The sequence below is a fragment of the Chrysemys picta genome, chromosome 6 (genome assembly GCF_011386835.1).
Source record: "Chrysemys picta bellii isolate R12L10 chromosome 6, ASM1138683v2, whole genome shotgun sequence".
NCBI lineage: Eukaryota > Metazoa > Chordata > Testudines > Emydidae > Chrysemys > Chrysemys picta.
In genome coordinates, this window is record NC_088796.1 from 46,052,369 (window position 1) to 46,065,226 (window position 12,858).

Here is a 12,858-nt window from a genome sequence, read left to right on the forward strand (position 1 = left end):
TATTTGAAGGACGTATACACAAAGTGGAAGAGATTTAAGGTGGTTCAATGGCATACAAGTTAGAATTAATAAGAAATTACAGAAAAAGCTAGGTTCAATATTAGCAAGACAGTGTGTATGTGTTCACTTGTGAACTAGTTCCCGAACAAAGAAGTGGAAGCTCCACTTAACTTTAAAATAGTCTGGATAAAAGAAATACTAGAAAAATCTTCTCCAGAGAAATAATCCAGCATTAATAGGAAAGAGACTAATTGGTCTTTTCAGTCTCTAACATTTATGATCTTCCATTAGCACAAGAGCCCTCACCATCCATGTCTGAGCCCTGAATATCTTTCCATTTCTCCCCCCCCTCCCCCTTTGTATACTAAACCTTGGAGCACCACATTAGCCACTCTCCTTCTCCTAAGAAGGCAATTAAATTCCAACTTAATTTTGCGACAGAGTCCTGTGGCACCTTACAGACTAACAGATGCTCTAATACGTCTGTTAGTCTATAAGGTGCCACAGGACTCGGTCGCTTTTTACAGATCCAGACTAACACTGCTACCCCTCTGATACTAGACACTTAATTTGTCAGAGGTTTCCTCTGAACAGCAACTACTTCCTCTTCTTGGCCAGAATGTGCTGCTCTGCAGCCCATTCCCAGCCTTGGGAACAGAAGCCAGCATCAGGAAAGATTACTTCATAGAATTTAAGAAACATGCCTCAGAATTAAGAGAAAAAGAATACACTTTATAAAAAGCTTTTGGGAAAGGAAGTTATGGCCCTTTTATCTCCAGGGGAGGAAGAAAATTTACTGTTAAAAAAAATTGAACCGGGTTGACAGTAACTAAACCTCAGAAAACGTGTAAGGCTGATAGACTGACATACCCAGATTTTTCCCCCCTCCCTATAGATTATATTTTAAAAGCTACATTTGCAAAATCGTGTGCTAACTGTAGTCACAACATGTACCAAAATACACAGAACAAGCCAATATGAAGGTAGGAAAGAGTGTTTTAAATTAGGGTCTGAAAGTTTTAAAATTTAAGCTTGTCATACTACATTGCACTTAAATAATCTGAAATCTTTTTAGTGCCTTACAAATAACTAAGCTTCACCTTAACTACGTTAGCCAAAATTTTCTATCTTGTGTGCGTAAACTTAAATGAAGGTTACTTACCTATATGCAGAGTTCTTAGAGACAGCCCTGCATATTCACACTTATGGGTAATTGCACCACCTCGTGGTGCCTTGAGGTAGAATAATCTTCTAGCAAGGTCAGCTAGAGCACTCTCAGGGCAGGTCTACACTACAAATTCATATCTGCGCAGCTGCACCAATGCTAGATGCAGAGCCACAGGTAAATTACATAATAAAATACACCAATTCCACAGCCTTGTATCTCTGCACACAGTAGGGTGGAGTGATGAGTGAATACTGCAAACCCCCACCCTCGGCAGCTTGTCAGTGGAATGCATTACTGATGTATTGTAATCACTTGTACAACCCTCCCCTGCAGGTGGGGGGCGTAACAACTTGAGAGCCAGATGAACATCTCTTAATTCCAATACATTGAGGTGCAGGGTTTTCTCCTAAGCAGAGCGGTGCCCTTGAGTTGTCAAATAATTCCAGTGCACCGCGCCCCCCCACAGCCCTTGGTTGATGCATCTAAACTCACTGACTGGGATGGTCCGAGAGGATTTAACTGTACGCCCCTGAGCAGTCATTTTGACTGACCACAATCTAGGGGGGTTATGATGATCACCATGCCTTAGACTAACAACTGACTTGTTCTGTAGAACAGACATCCAGTGCTGCATACATCTCATTCTCAGATAGGCAAATGGGGTCATGTAGGCTACCATAAGACCCCAAAAAGAATTTTACTCAAACTTTAAAATTCTCAGACCCAAATTTTAAAATACTACGTTAATTATAGAACAAACTTGTCATGATATTACTTTAGAGTTAAATACTTGGAAATCTTTCTAGTGCCTTACAAATAACTAAGTTTCACCTATAAAAGGAAACCTCTGTGAAGGGCAGAGGATCAACTTCGGACAATTGATTAAGAGCCCTAGATCTGAAAAGGTTTTTCGTGAAGACAATATGCTTTAACAGACCCTCGTGCACAGAGGCCTTCAGTAGCCCATCGACTAACTAAGTGTACAAACCAACCAACCAAACCTAATTCCTCAGATGATCCGCTACTGCAAAGAGGCATTTTGTAAAATTTCTGGGAGCCATGGAAAGGCCAAACAGGAACACCTGATACTGGAAGCAGCATCTGGCCACCACAAATCAAAGGCACTTGCGATGATTTTGATGAATTTAAGTATAAAAATACATGTCTTAGAGAGCCAAGAATCAATTCATGACCAACAACAAAGGGATTATGGTAGCTGGAGCCAATTTATGGAACCAATATTTCCAAATGTACCCGTTTAATGCCTTTAACTCTAGTATCTGCTGAAACCTTCCATATTTCTTCCATACCAGAAAACCGAGAGAATAAAAACCCTGACCCCTCAAGAATTCATGAACCTCCTCAACTGCTCCTATCAGAAGCTATTTTTCCACTTCTACTATAAGAATTGCCTCATAAATGGGGTCCCTGAAACAATAAGGTAGGTGGGAGTGAGGAGAGGCAATCTTTCAAATTGTATGGCATAACCCGTTTTGATGATCTGTAAGTCATTGGTCGAAGGCAATTTGCCTCCAAAGACTGACGAACTGGGCTAGCCTGTCTCCAAATACAGGGATAGTTCAGTCCTGGTTGACTGGTTCTTGACTGTGTATCATCTCATCAAAACCAGGGCTTGAGGTTGCACGAGGAGGAAACAAGTTGTTTAGGTTTAGACCTTTGTGTGAAAGGCCTTTTTCTATACTGACTGAGAAACTGCCTGCTGCTGCTGCATCTGATCTGTTGAAAAATAGGATAAGGAAGGACTGCATCTGCTACCAGAAAGGAGGGAGTGGAGGCTTGCTTTATTGTGGAGGAAATTAGGCACAGAGAACGAGGTGTCAATCTCATGACCTTCACATTTTTCCAAAAATGTGTCTGCTTTTTCATTAAACAGACTTTCACCTTTAAAGTAGATGTCCTCTGCTTCAATCTGGTATCATAGTCAGGGATGAGGAACAAGGCCATGCATGTCTCCTAAGGGCATGGTAGATGCCAATGCTCTTGCATAGGAGTTTGAAGCATCACAGGAGGCTCAGAAGGAAGTTTAGCCAACCTTCCTCCTGTCATCCTGACATTTGATGATTTGCCCCCATAATACCAAGGGATGAGGAGAACCCCAGCAAGTTGATTTTTGCTTTCTTTATCAGCTGGTGTGAAGTGTTTTTGTCCAGATTTTGCCCTATTACTGTAGCAGCCATTACCAGGGAATTAGGCACAGGATGGTTTGAAAGCAAGAAAAAAAAATGTCAGAGGGTATCTGGTACAGTTTGTCCATCTTCTCTGGAGTTGGTCAGATGCAGAAGGGCACAAACTGATCTAGCAGGCTGTAACAGTACATCCAAGATGGGTAAGGATATCCTACTCTTAACTGTAGCACTAAGGATAATTGAATACTGAATGGGAAGTCTCTTTCACAGGCACTTGAAGCAGATTCAAGGTGGAAAGTATGTGGTATCTCGGACTGTGGAACTACACAGCGTCCTCAGGTGGAGGGGGATGCTGAAGCAACATGTTCTTTGGATGACAGATCTGGCTTATAATCCATACCCATCTGCTCCTGTTCAAAAAGGAGAGCTACTCCATCTTCTCCCTTGGACAAAACTTTAGGCATAATTGCCTGAAAAGTCAGCGGATCAGGAAGAATCAATTTCAAGGAACTCTCGGCTGCCAAATCCTTAGTAGTTGAGACATTACCCCTCTATCTATGCAAAAGGTAGCTGAAAAGTTCCTGAGGTGGCCCCCAATAAGTTAATGGGCCCAGGACTGCCAGTCTCCCCATTAACTACAATTTGGGAAAACGTTGGGCATCGGAGGGCCAAAGGGATGGCCAAAGAGTGCTATCAGTCTTTGCATTCTTCCTCTATTTTTCTTGATAGAAATCCAGATCAGAGATAGAATGAACCAGGAACAAGAGGCCCAGTGGGAAATATGGGGGAACCAGCTCTTTGTGGAAACCCTGCAGGGGTGCTAAAAGGAGAGATCATAGAGGGATCCATAAAGAGAGAGACTCAATATCTTCTAGTCTCTTCTTCCTAGCAGGAGATGAAAAAGAGGATCTTGGAATCAGAGAAACATGTCACCTCTTCAAGCTCTTGCATTTCAGACTCTGCTCCAATATGTCAGGAGATAAACCTGGGCTGCCATTGTGATAGCACTTTCTGGAACCAATGCTGGAGCTGAAATGGAAGCCGAAGCAAGAACCAACAGTGGAACTGACAATTCAGACGATATTGGATCCAGTGTTATACGCAAGTCCAGCTCCCTCGTTACTGATGCGGAGGGCAGACTGACAGTGCCCCCCATAAGGCTTCGTGGGAATATGTTTATGAATGCATATATGATATAATTGGACTATGTTTTATGCTACATATGCCATGTAACATATCTATGTAAAGGTTATGATCTACTGAATATATTCCTCCTATTTGTATGCATGTATCATTTTGGTACTTGACATTAGGAATATTGGCTGTATACTTGCTTGTATTTCTAAGTATCCCTAGTAAAGCATTTGGGCAGCTTCTTGAGAAAGGAATGTGCAAATTAAGTGCCCAATCAAGAACCACTTAAGCCAACAATGAACTCGAAGACACTAACCCACATCGGAGCTTTCCCAGGAATGCGGCCTGGCTGGTAAGAAACTCAGTCATGCATGGACATGTGACTTGCCCATGTGACTCCAAAACTAGCTTGGAGCTGGACTTTGCATAGGAGAGAGGAGGGGGGTCTCCACCCAAAAGAGAAAGTCTACTTAAATCCCTGGGAAACCCCTCCATTTGGTCTTCAGCTGGCTAAAAAGATACCTCTCCATCCCCAAGGATGCCTAAAAGAAACTGGAACAAAGAACAGTAACTACAGGGCGTGTGAGTGATTGCTGGACCCAGACTAGAAGGAGACTAGCCTGTAAAAGGAAGCTTACTGGAATTCCTCTAAGGGTGAGGTTATCATCTGTACTCTGCTTTCTTACTGTATTAGACTCAGACTCGCGTGTTTTATTTTATTTTATTTGGTAATTCACTTTGGTCTGTCTGCTATTACTTTGAACCACTTAAATCCTACTTTCTGTATTTAATAAAATCGCTTTTTACTTATTAATTAACCCAGGGTATGTATTAATACCGGGGGGGGGGGGGGGAGCAGCTGTGCATCTCTCTCTAGATCAGTGTTTTAGAGGGCGAGCAATTTATGAGTTTACCCTGTATAAGCTTTATACAGGGTCAAACGGATTTATTTGGGGTTTGGACCCCATTGGGAGTTGGGCATCTGTGTGTTAAAGACAGGAACACTTCTTAAATTGCTTTTAAGCAAGTCTGTATCTTTGGGGCATGTGGTTCAGACCCTGGGTTTGTGTTGGAGCAGACGGGCGTGTCTGGCTCAACAAGACAGTGCTGGAGTCCCAAGCTGGCAGGGAAAGGAGGAGAAGTAGTAGTCTTGGCACATCAGTTGGCAGCCCCAAGGGGGTTTCTGTGATCCAACCCGTCACACAGACCAAAGTCTGTATTTCAGTACCGTAGACACCTTGTGCTGTAGACACCTTGCCTGAATCAGATAGTAGTGCTGGTTCCCATGCATTAGACCTAACAGTCCCTTTGTGTCCTTATGCCTCTCTTTTCAGTGCCAACTGTCACAACACCAAAGGCACTGATGACCCCAGTTCTGGTGCATCAATGGAGTCTATCTTCCTAGATTTGGAAGGGGATGCTGAAGCTCATCCTGGTCCTGAAGCTGAGGGGTTCCACCAGGATCAGAGAACTGTGAGGCATGAGGCACAGCACCGGTGAAGATAGCTGAACTCTCTCTCTTCCGGAACTGGGGCAGTAGTGTCTGACCATGTGGCCCTCGGTTCAGCCATGCGTAGCCTCAGAGGCTTAGCTGAGGGATCAGATCCAGTCCTGGATGTGGCTGTGACCTCTTGGAACTTGTTGGCCCTTTGTTGGTTCCAACTGGTGGAGACACTAGCTTTTTCAACCATGGACTGGAGAGTTGCTCAGAATCAGAGAGTTTGGCCCAGGCTCAAGGGCTTCCTTCAGGAGATGGAGCTGTAAATGAGTCTCCGTATCCTTTCTGGATCTGCAAGTACAGGTCCTACAGATCAAACAACCAGAAGGCAAACATCTTTCTCCTTGGCATTTGACGCACTGCCCAGGCAGGAAATGCACCTCTTAAAATCCAGCCTTTTCTGCTTTGAAGTTCCACCATAACACAGGCCTGAAAAGAAATCACTAACAGCTAATGCTAACTATCTAAGAAGAAAGAGGCTCTGGTTCCAAAGAAACTAGAGGTTCACATCTGGTCATGGCACTCGGTTGGAAGGAACTGCGTGGTGAGGGCGCTACGTCCCCTATACAGCCTCACTTTGAGAACAATGTAATGCTGAAGGGAGGAGCAGCACTTCAGCTGACACAGCTAGCAGACTGTTACATCGCAAGGCAGCATAAGGTGGAGCAGCACCCAGATATAGAATTATGCAGAGCCATTTGAAGAACCTCTAGCTCTATTCTTCATTCTATCACTGGTTAACTTATATGGCTTGAGCAAGACAATTAATGTCTCTGTTCTCCGTTTTGTATCTCTGAAATGGTATAGGCCAAATTCTTCTAACAAGTGTCTGAAGTTAAATATAGGCATATGTTATAGTCCACATTTTACCTTTAGGAATTTGTTAGAAGATTATGGCCTATACCATTTTACACAAAAACTGAAATGCAGAGAGGTTAACCAATTTGCCCAAGGCTAGATATCTGTATTGTTAATAAAAGAATTATGAACTTTTATTTTTGCCAGACAGACATAAGAAGGTACAATTCCCTGCTCCAAAGAGCTCTAAGACCAAAAGCAAAAAACCCTCATGACAATAACTTAACAGTTACTCAGTCAAGATGTGCACATCTTGACAGTTATTAAAGGTAGAAAATATGGGAAATGATGGTAATTTAGACAAGGAATCAAAATTACTACTAACTACAACTGTTACTTCCAAGTAATATTTTAAATGAAATGACTCTCAAAACCATCAACAGCTTATGCAAAAACGGTCAATTCAGATATTAGGTGGAAAACATGGTAAAGATGACTTACATGCAGCTTCATCCACTGATAACTCACTGGCCAGAATACCACCAATTTTGCTAAAAGCCGGCATCTGTATACCATATTTCTCCAACTCCTTTCGCATGTTACTGATTTCCTCCTCTATTTATATATTGAAAAAGGAAAGTTGGAAATGATTAAAAGATGAGCGCACTCAGCTAAAATTTATATAATTTAAAAAGCTAAGGCTTGGTTAACTTAGTAGTTTTTTTTATTTTGCTAGAATCTCAGTTTCAAAGCCATAACAAAGGTGGCATGTAAATTCCCTCCCCACCATTTTTCAAAGTCTGACATTCATTAAAAATAGCAGCCTCCCAATCACTTCAATTAGGATGTGTGCAGAATGTTGGGAGAGGAGAGGGGAAAACTCTCATTATAGAGAGTAGGTTGTTAGAAACAGTAATATTAGCAGGTTTTATTGGTGCAATAGATTATCTACAATATGACTAATTAAAACCGACTTACCTGTAAAGTCTACTTTTCCCAGTAAATCCTGGATCTGTGGTGCTATACCTAGTTTGAACAGATATAAACTGCAAAGAAGAAAAATACTAAAGTCACAATGCCAGAGACTTGCATATTCAATAAAATGCTGCTTTTTGTAGAATCAAATCAAAGCTTATATGATGATCAACATAATTAGAATGTTACTACATTAAACTCATCTTTAACTATTGACTTCTGTGGACAGATATGGGATAAATTTTACTATCAGACTATTTTCTATGGAGCATCGTAAACTGTTTGAGAATAGAAAGGGAGAAGTAATCTTCAAAAGATGTAGATATTCCAAGGAGCTCTCTTAGATGGGGACAGGACACAGATGGAGTGCAAGACTTGTTGCCTGTGCTGAAATATTTCAGTATATGGAAAGGGAAAGGTGTACACAAAGATAAATCCTTGATACTGGATTCATACAAAATAGCCCTTTAAAATACAGAATTAGTACAGTGAAACTCAAAACCTAGTCTATCAGGAATCCCATGACATTAAAATTAAGTGAAAGTTTTTATAAACTAATAATTACAATTTGGGATCACTATTGTCTGGTTTATGTATTGCAACAGGAAATTTAGATATTATTGGATCCATATAAATAGTAGCAGGTGAAGGGAATGTTCCATATAAGCTGGAATGCAGTAACTAGCAAATATTGGATAGTATTTCCAACATTCAGCTTTAAATCCAAGTCTGGACACTGCATTGAAGACATAGTAGTCCTTTTCACATGCACTATTCAAACTTAGGAATACTGTTTGCAGAATCCACATGTTTTTAGTTAAAGAAAAAGTTTCATCTCAATTTTCCTAAGACTAAGCATATTTAATGTTGAGAGAGCGTGCTCAGTATTTCAACCTCAAATAGCCCAACCAAACTCTTCAGCTTACTCAGTGCTCTCATGCTTTTAGAGAACTGAAATGAGTTCAGTGCAATTGAGTGCTCTCCGGGAACCATTGTTTTCATTTTGGTGTAGCAAGAAAACCCATACTAATTATTCTTAAAGCTATATAGTGCCATCTGGATAACAGCTGAGTAAATTCACATCTTCTGACCATGTGCAAGGCCTTTAATTGTAAAAAGTCAGGAGTTTCCAGAATTTATTTTGGCAACAGAATTAATGGAAGTGATTTTTTTTGTGGAGTGACTCTCAAATTTCAAACAAGGCACTTTAATTCTAAATATTTATAACAGGGGTAAGCTATTTTGCCTCTTTTTTTTTTTTTTAAGTGCCTCCGCCCCAACCCCCTCGTCATCTCTACACATTGCAGCAAGTATATTCTGTCTTTTTTTAGTTGCCCATTAATTGCAGTAGGAGACATTACTAAGTATATTTGTTAATAGTTGCCACAGACATTTTCTGTTCTAATTACAAGGGGCACTGGGCACCACTGGTTCCATCTCTCCTCTTCTCCGCCACCACTGGGACAGAGGAAGCAGATTCTTCTGCAGGCAGTAGGTCCCTGCAGCATCCAATCCCATCATCATATCTCATTGTGACAGTGTACCCCATAAGGCTTTATGGGGAGGGGGTGCTTATAAATGTATGTATGACATAACTGGAATATGTTTTGTGCTGCCTGTGCCATGTAACATATCTCCGTAAGGGTTATGGTCTACTATATCTATTCACCCTATTTGTACATATATATCATTTTCTACTTGAGGTTAAGAATATGGGCTGTATGCTTGCCTGATTTCTAAGTAAGCTTTGTGAGGCATTTGGTCAGCTTCTTTAGGAAGGAATTTGCCAGGTTAAGTACCTGATCAGGAGACACTTAGGGAACAATGCATCTTGGAATGCTCCAATCCACATGAGAAGTCTTCCTGGAGACATGCAAGATGCCATGTGGACAATGGCGTCGGCCTGCAAAGACTGAGTCATGCAGGGGCATGTGACTTGCCCAGGTGACTCCAAAACTCCATCTTGGAGCTGGGCTTTGCATAGGAGGGAGGAGGGGGGTCTCCACCCACAAGAGAGAGTCTACTTAAACCTGTGGGAGACCCCTCCAGGTTGTCTTCAGCTGGCTAAAGAAGGAGCCTCTCCACCCCCCCCAGGATACTTGAAGGAGACTGAAACAAAGGACAGTAACTACAGGGGGTGTGAGTGATTGCTGGACCCAGGCTAAAAGGAGCTTAGCCTGTAAAAGGGAGCACTCTGGAACTGGTGAGGAAATTATCTGTATTCAGTTTGATTAGGCATAGATCTGCGCATTTTATTTTATTTTGCTTGGTGACTTACTTTGTTCTGTCTGTTACTACTTTGAACCACTTAAATCCTACTGTCTGTATTTAATAAAATCACTTTCTATTTAGTAATTCACTCAGAGTATGTATTAATACCTGGGGGAGCAAACAACTGTGCATATCTCTCTATCAGTGTTATAGAGGGCGAACAATTTATGAGTTTGCCCTGCATAAGCTTTATGCAGGGTAAAACGGATTTATCTGGGTTTAGACCCCATTGGGAGTTGGGCATCTGAGTGCTAAAGACAAGCACGCTACTGCGAGCTGTTTTCAGGTAAACTTGCAGCTTTGGGACAAGTGATTCAGACCCTGGGTCTGTGTCTGGGGCCAGACGGGAGTGTCTGGCTCAGCAAGACAGGGTGCTGGAGTCCTGAGCTGGCAGGGAAAACAGAAGCAGGGGTAGTCTTTGCACATCTGGTGGCAGCTCCCAAGGGGGTTTCTGTGATTCAACCCGTCACACTCATCACATGGAAGTCTTCAGATTGCTTCAACACTCTGAATCATTCCATCTGCCATCCTCAATTTACAAGAAGGCATTAAATAAATTAACAGATTAATGAAAAAAGTTAAAATTCACCTAAAACAAGCCCCAAACTACCCAAGTCTCTTTGCATTAGCAGTCCTCCCAAACTACTGCTTTGTTAGTCTTCCCTTGTAATGTTTTGAAAGGCTTTTACTGTAACCTCTTTAAGGCCAGGACTATGGGCTTGTACACTATCGCTTACTTAGGTATAATTTAAGTCGCTCAGGGGTGTGGAAAAGCCGAGTGACATAAGTTAAACTGATCTAAGCACCCATGTGGATAACCCTACATCGATGGGAGAAGTTCTCCCCCGTCGGCATTGAGCACCTGCACTAGCCGTACTACAGCAGTGCAGCCAGGGCTGGCTCCAGGCACCAGACGAGAAAGCAGAGGCCTGGGGCAGCACATTGTAAGGGACGGCATTCCAGCCGCCATGCCGTGGTTTTTTTTTTTTTGGCGCTTTGGCAGTCTGGTCCACAGCTCCGGGGGCCCCTGGCCGGCTCCCCGCGCTCCGCCAGTCCCAGCCCAACCCTGCAGGGGCACGGACCCCGGACCGGGGGGGGGGCAGGAACTAGCGATCCCCACCGCTCACCGTGCCGCCGGGCTCCTCAGGACGCGCCACTCCCCGACACCTTCACTGCTCTCAGCCCGGCCCGGCCGAGCCACCTTTAAAAGAGCGGCTGAGCCAGCACCTTCTCCGCCTACCTGGCCAGGGGAGGCACCCCAAGGCCAGAGGGGGGAGCCCCTCTCGCCCAGCTGCGAGTGGGCTGCAGCGCCTGGCTGCCCACGGGCAGTCACCGCCTTTCACCCCCCTGCGAGCCACCTTGACTGCCCTCCATGCGCTCCCTGAGGCTGCCGTTTTTGTTGTTGTTGTTGTTTTGCTTCAGCAGTCCGGCTGCCTCCCCCCCCCTTTTTTTTTTGCTGCTTGGGGTGGCAAAAAAGCTAGAGCCGGCCCTGAGTGCAGCTACATCAGTACAGCTGCATCACTGTAGCAATCCTGATATAGATTAGCCCTCAGTCTTGTCTGAAGTGCCCAATAAAAAAAATGGCATAGATGTTAGCCTGGGAAATGCTGGCTTTTTAGCAGTCACCACTATATAATATTTAATACTGCAAAAGAGCAGAAGTGGTTTGGAATGTGGCTGATAAATGTAAGATATCACTCTCCTGTGTAAACTACAGTTATACTGTACATGGTTGAGTAATGTGGTCAATGTTCTATTCTTCTTGGCGTGGAGGAGTTTACCACAAGGTGGTGCTGGGAGCTTGCTTTTCATTTGCTTTTTACATAAAATGCAAGGGTAGTCAGGAATGCAACTTCCTTCTTTTGTATTAAGGAATATAGTCACTGGAAAACACATACCTAATGCACATTCTTTGCAATAAGACAATTTTTAATGTGAATATTTAACTTGCATCGGAACACTGATTTAAACTAACTGGTTTTAAAGGAACATTTTACTGTGTGGGGGTGACTCAGTTAATAGATTACTCATGGGGCAAATGTTTACTGGGAACCTTATTAGTGAGTATTCCTACTAAGCCTCAGGAATCAATACTCATAGCATTTAATTCAAGTGAGGCAGTTTGGAACTTGAAGTGGACACAACCAACTACTGCTATCAGTTACTCCATTATCTCAAGTAGCAGAGGTATGTGCTATGGATCTAAAGGTTCAAACCCAGCTCATTAGCCATGTGAGTATCAACATAAAAAACAAACCTGAAAAAAAGATTCCATCACTTGGACTTCTTTATTTTTAAAGCTAGGAATTTATAGAGATCAAAAGTTATGTTAAAAGAACATTATTACGGTTGCAAAGTCGACTGCTCAAAAGTTAAGAAGTGCCAGATTAAGGTTGCACAAGCATCCTTACTTCACCCTGCTTGTGCATATGCATTATGGTACAGTCTTTAATTACATGATCACATTGCCTTCCCTCCCCCCCGCCCGACCCCCTTCCTTATTCTATGCACTAATTGGATGCACTTAATGAGTAGCTGGTCAATATTTTGTTCTCTCCTTATTGTTCAAAATGTGGCCACAGACCTTATCCACTGGGCACCATTCAAACCCTGCTCCAAATACAGAATTCAGTGTTCCCTCATGGGCTTTTTCGTAGTGCTCATCACTATAGTATGATTGCATCACAAATATTTTATTTTCACAACATTTTGTGAGGCGGTACTAATCCCATTTTACAGATGGGATACGAAGGCACAGAGAGATTAAAGTCAAGAACATCTATTAATTTTGGTGCTCAATTTGAAGTGACTAGAGCCTGATTTAGTTAGCATTATTCTTTTAAAGCACAGCTCCCATCGACTTCAGG

The 12,858-nt window shown here is 42.6% G+C and overlaps 1 protein-coding gene and 1 long non-coding RNA gene across 3 annotated transcripts in view; one reads left to right on the forward strand and one right to left on the reverse strand.

Moving 5' to 3' along the window:
* Nucleotides 1-12,858, reverse strand: part of IQGAP2 (IQ motif containing GTPase activating protein 2) — a 253,895-nt gene that overhangs the window by 101,473 nt on the left and 139,564 nt on the right. For both annotated transcript variants that reach the window (XM_008167529.4, XM_065550077.1), the window contains exons 6-7: nt 7,724-7,791; nt 7,247-7,360 (exon numbers count right to left, since the gene is read on the reverse strand). In XM_008167529.4, coding sequence (XP_008165751.2) covers nt 7,247-7,360; nt 7,724-7,791 — 182 coding nt within the window. The remainder of the gene's footprint in view (nt 1-7,246; nt 7,361-7,723; nt 7,792-12,858) is intronic.
* LOC135972359 (uncharacterized) lies at nt 4,947-6,940 on the forward strand. Its single transcript, XR_010588789.1, has 2 exons — nt 4,947-5,103; nt 5,784-6,940. It is a non-coding gene; the product is annotated as an uncharacterized LOC135972359 (long non-coding RNA).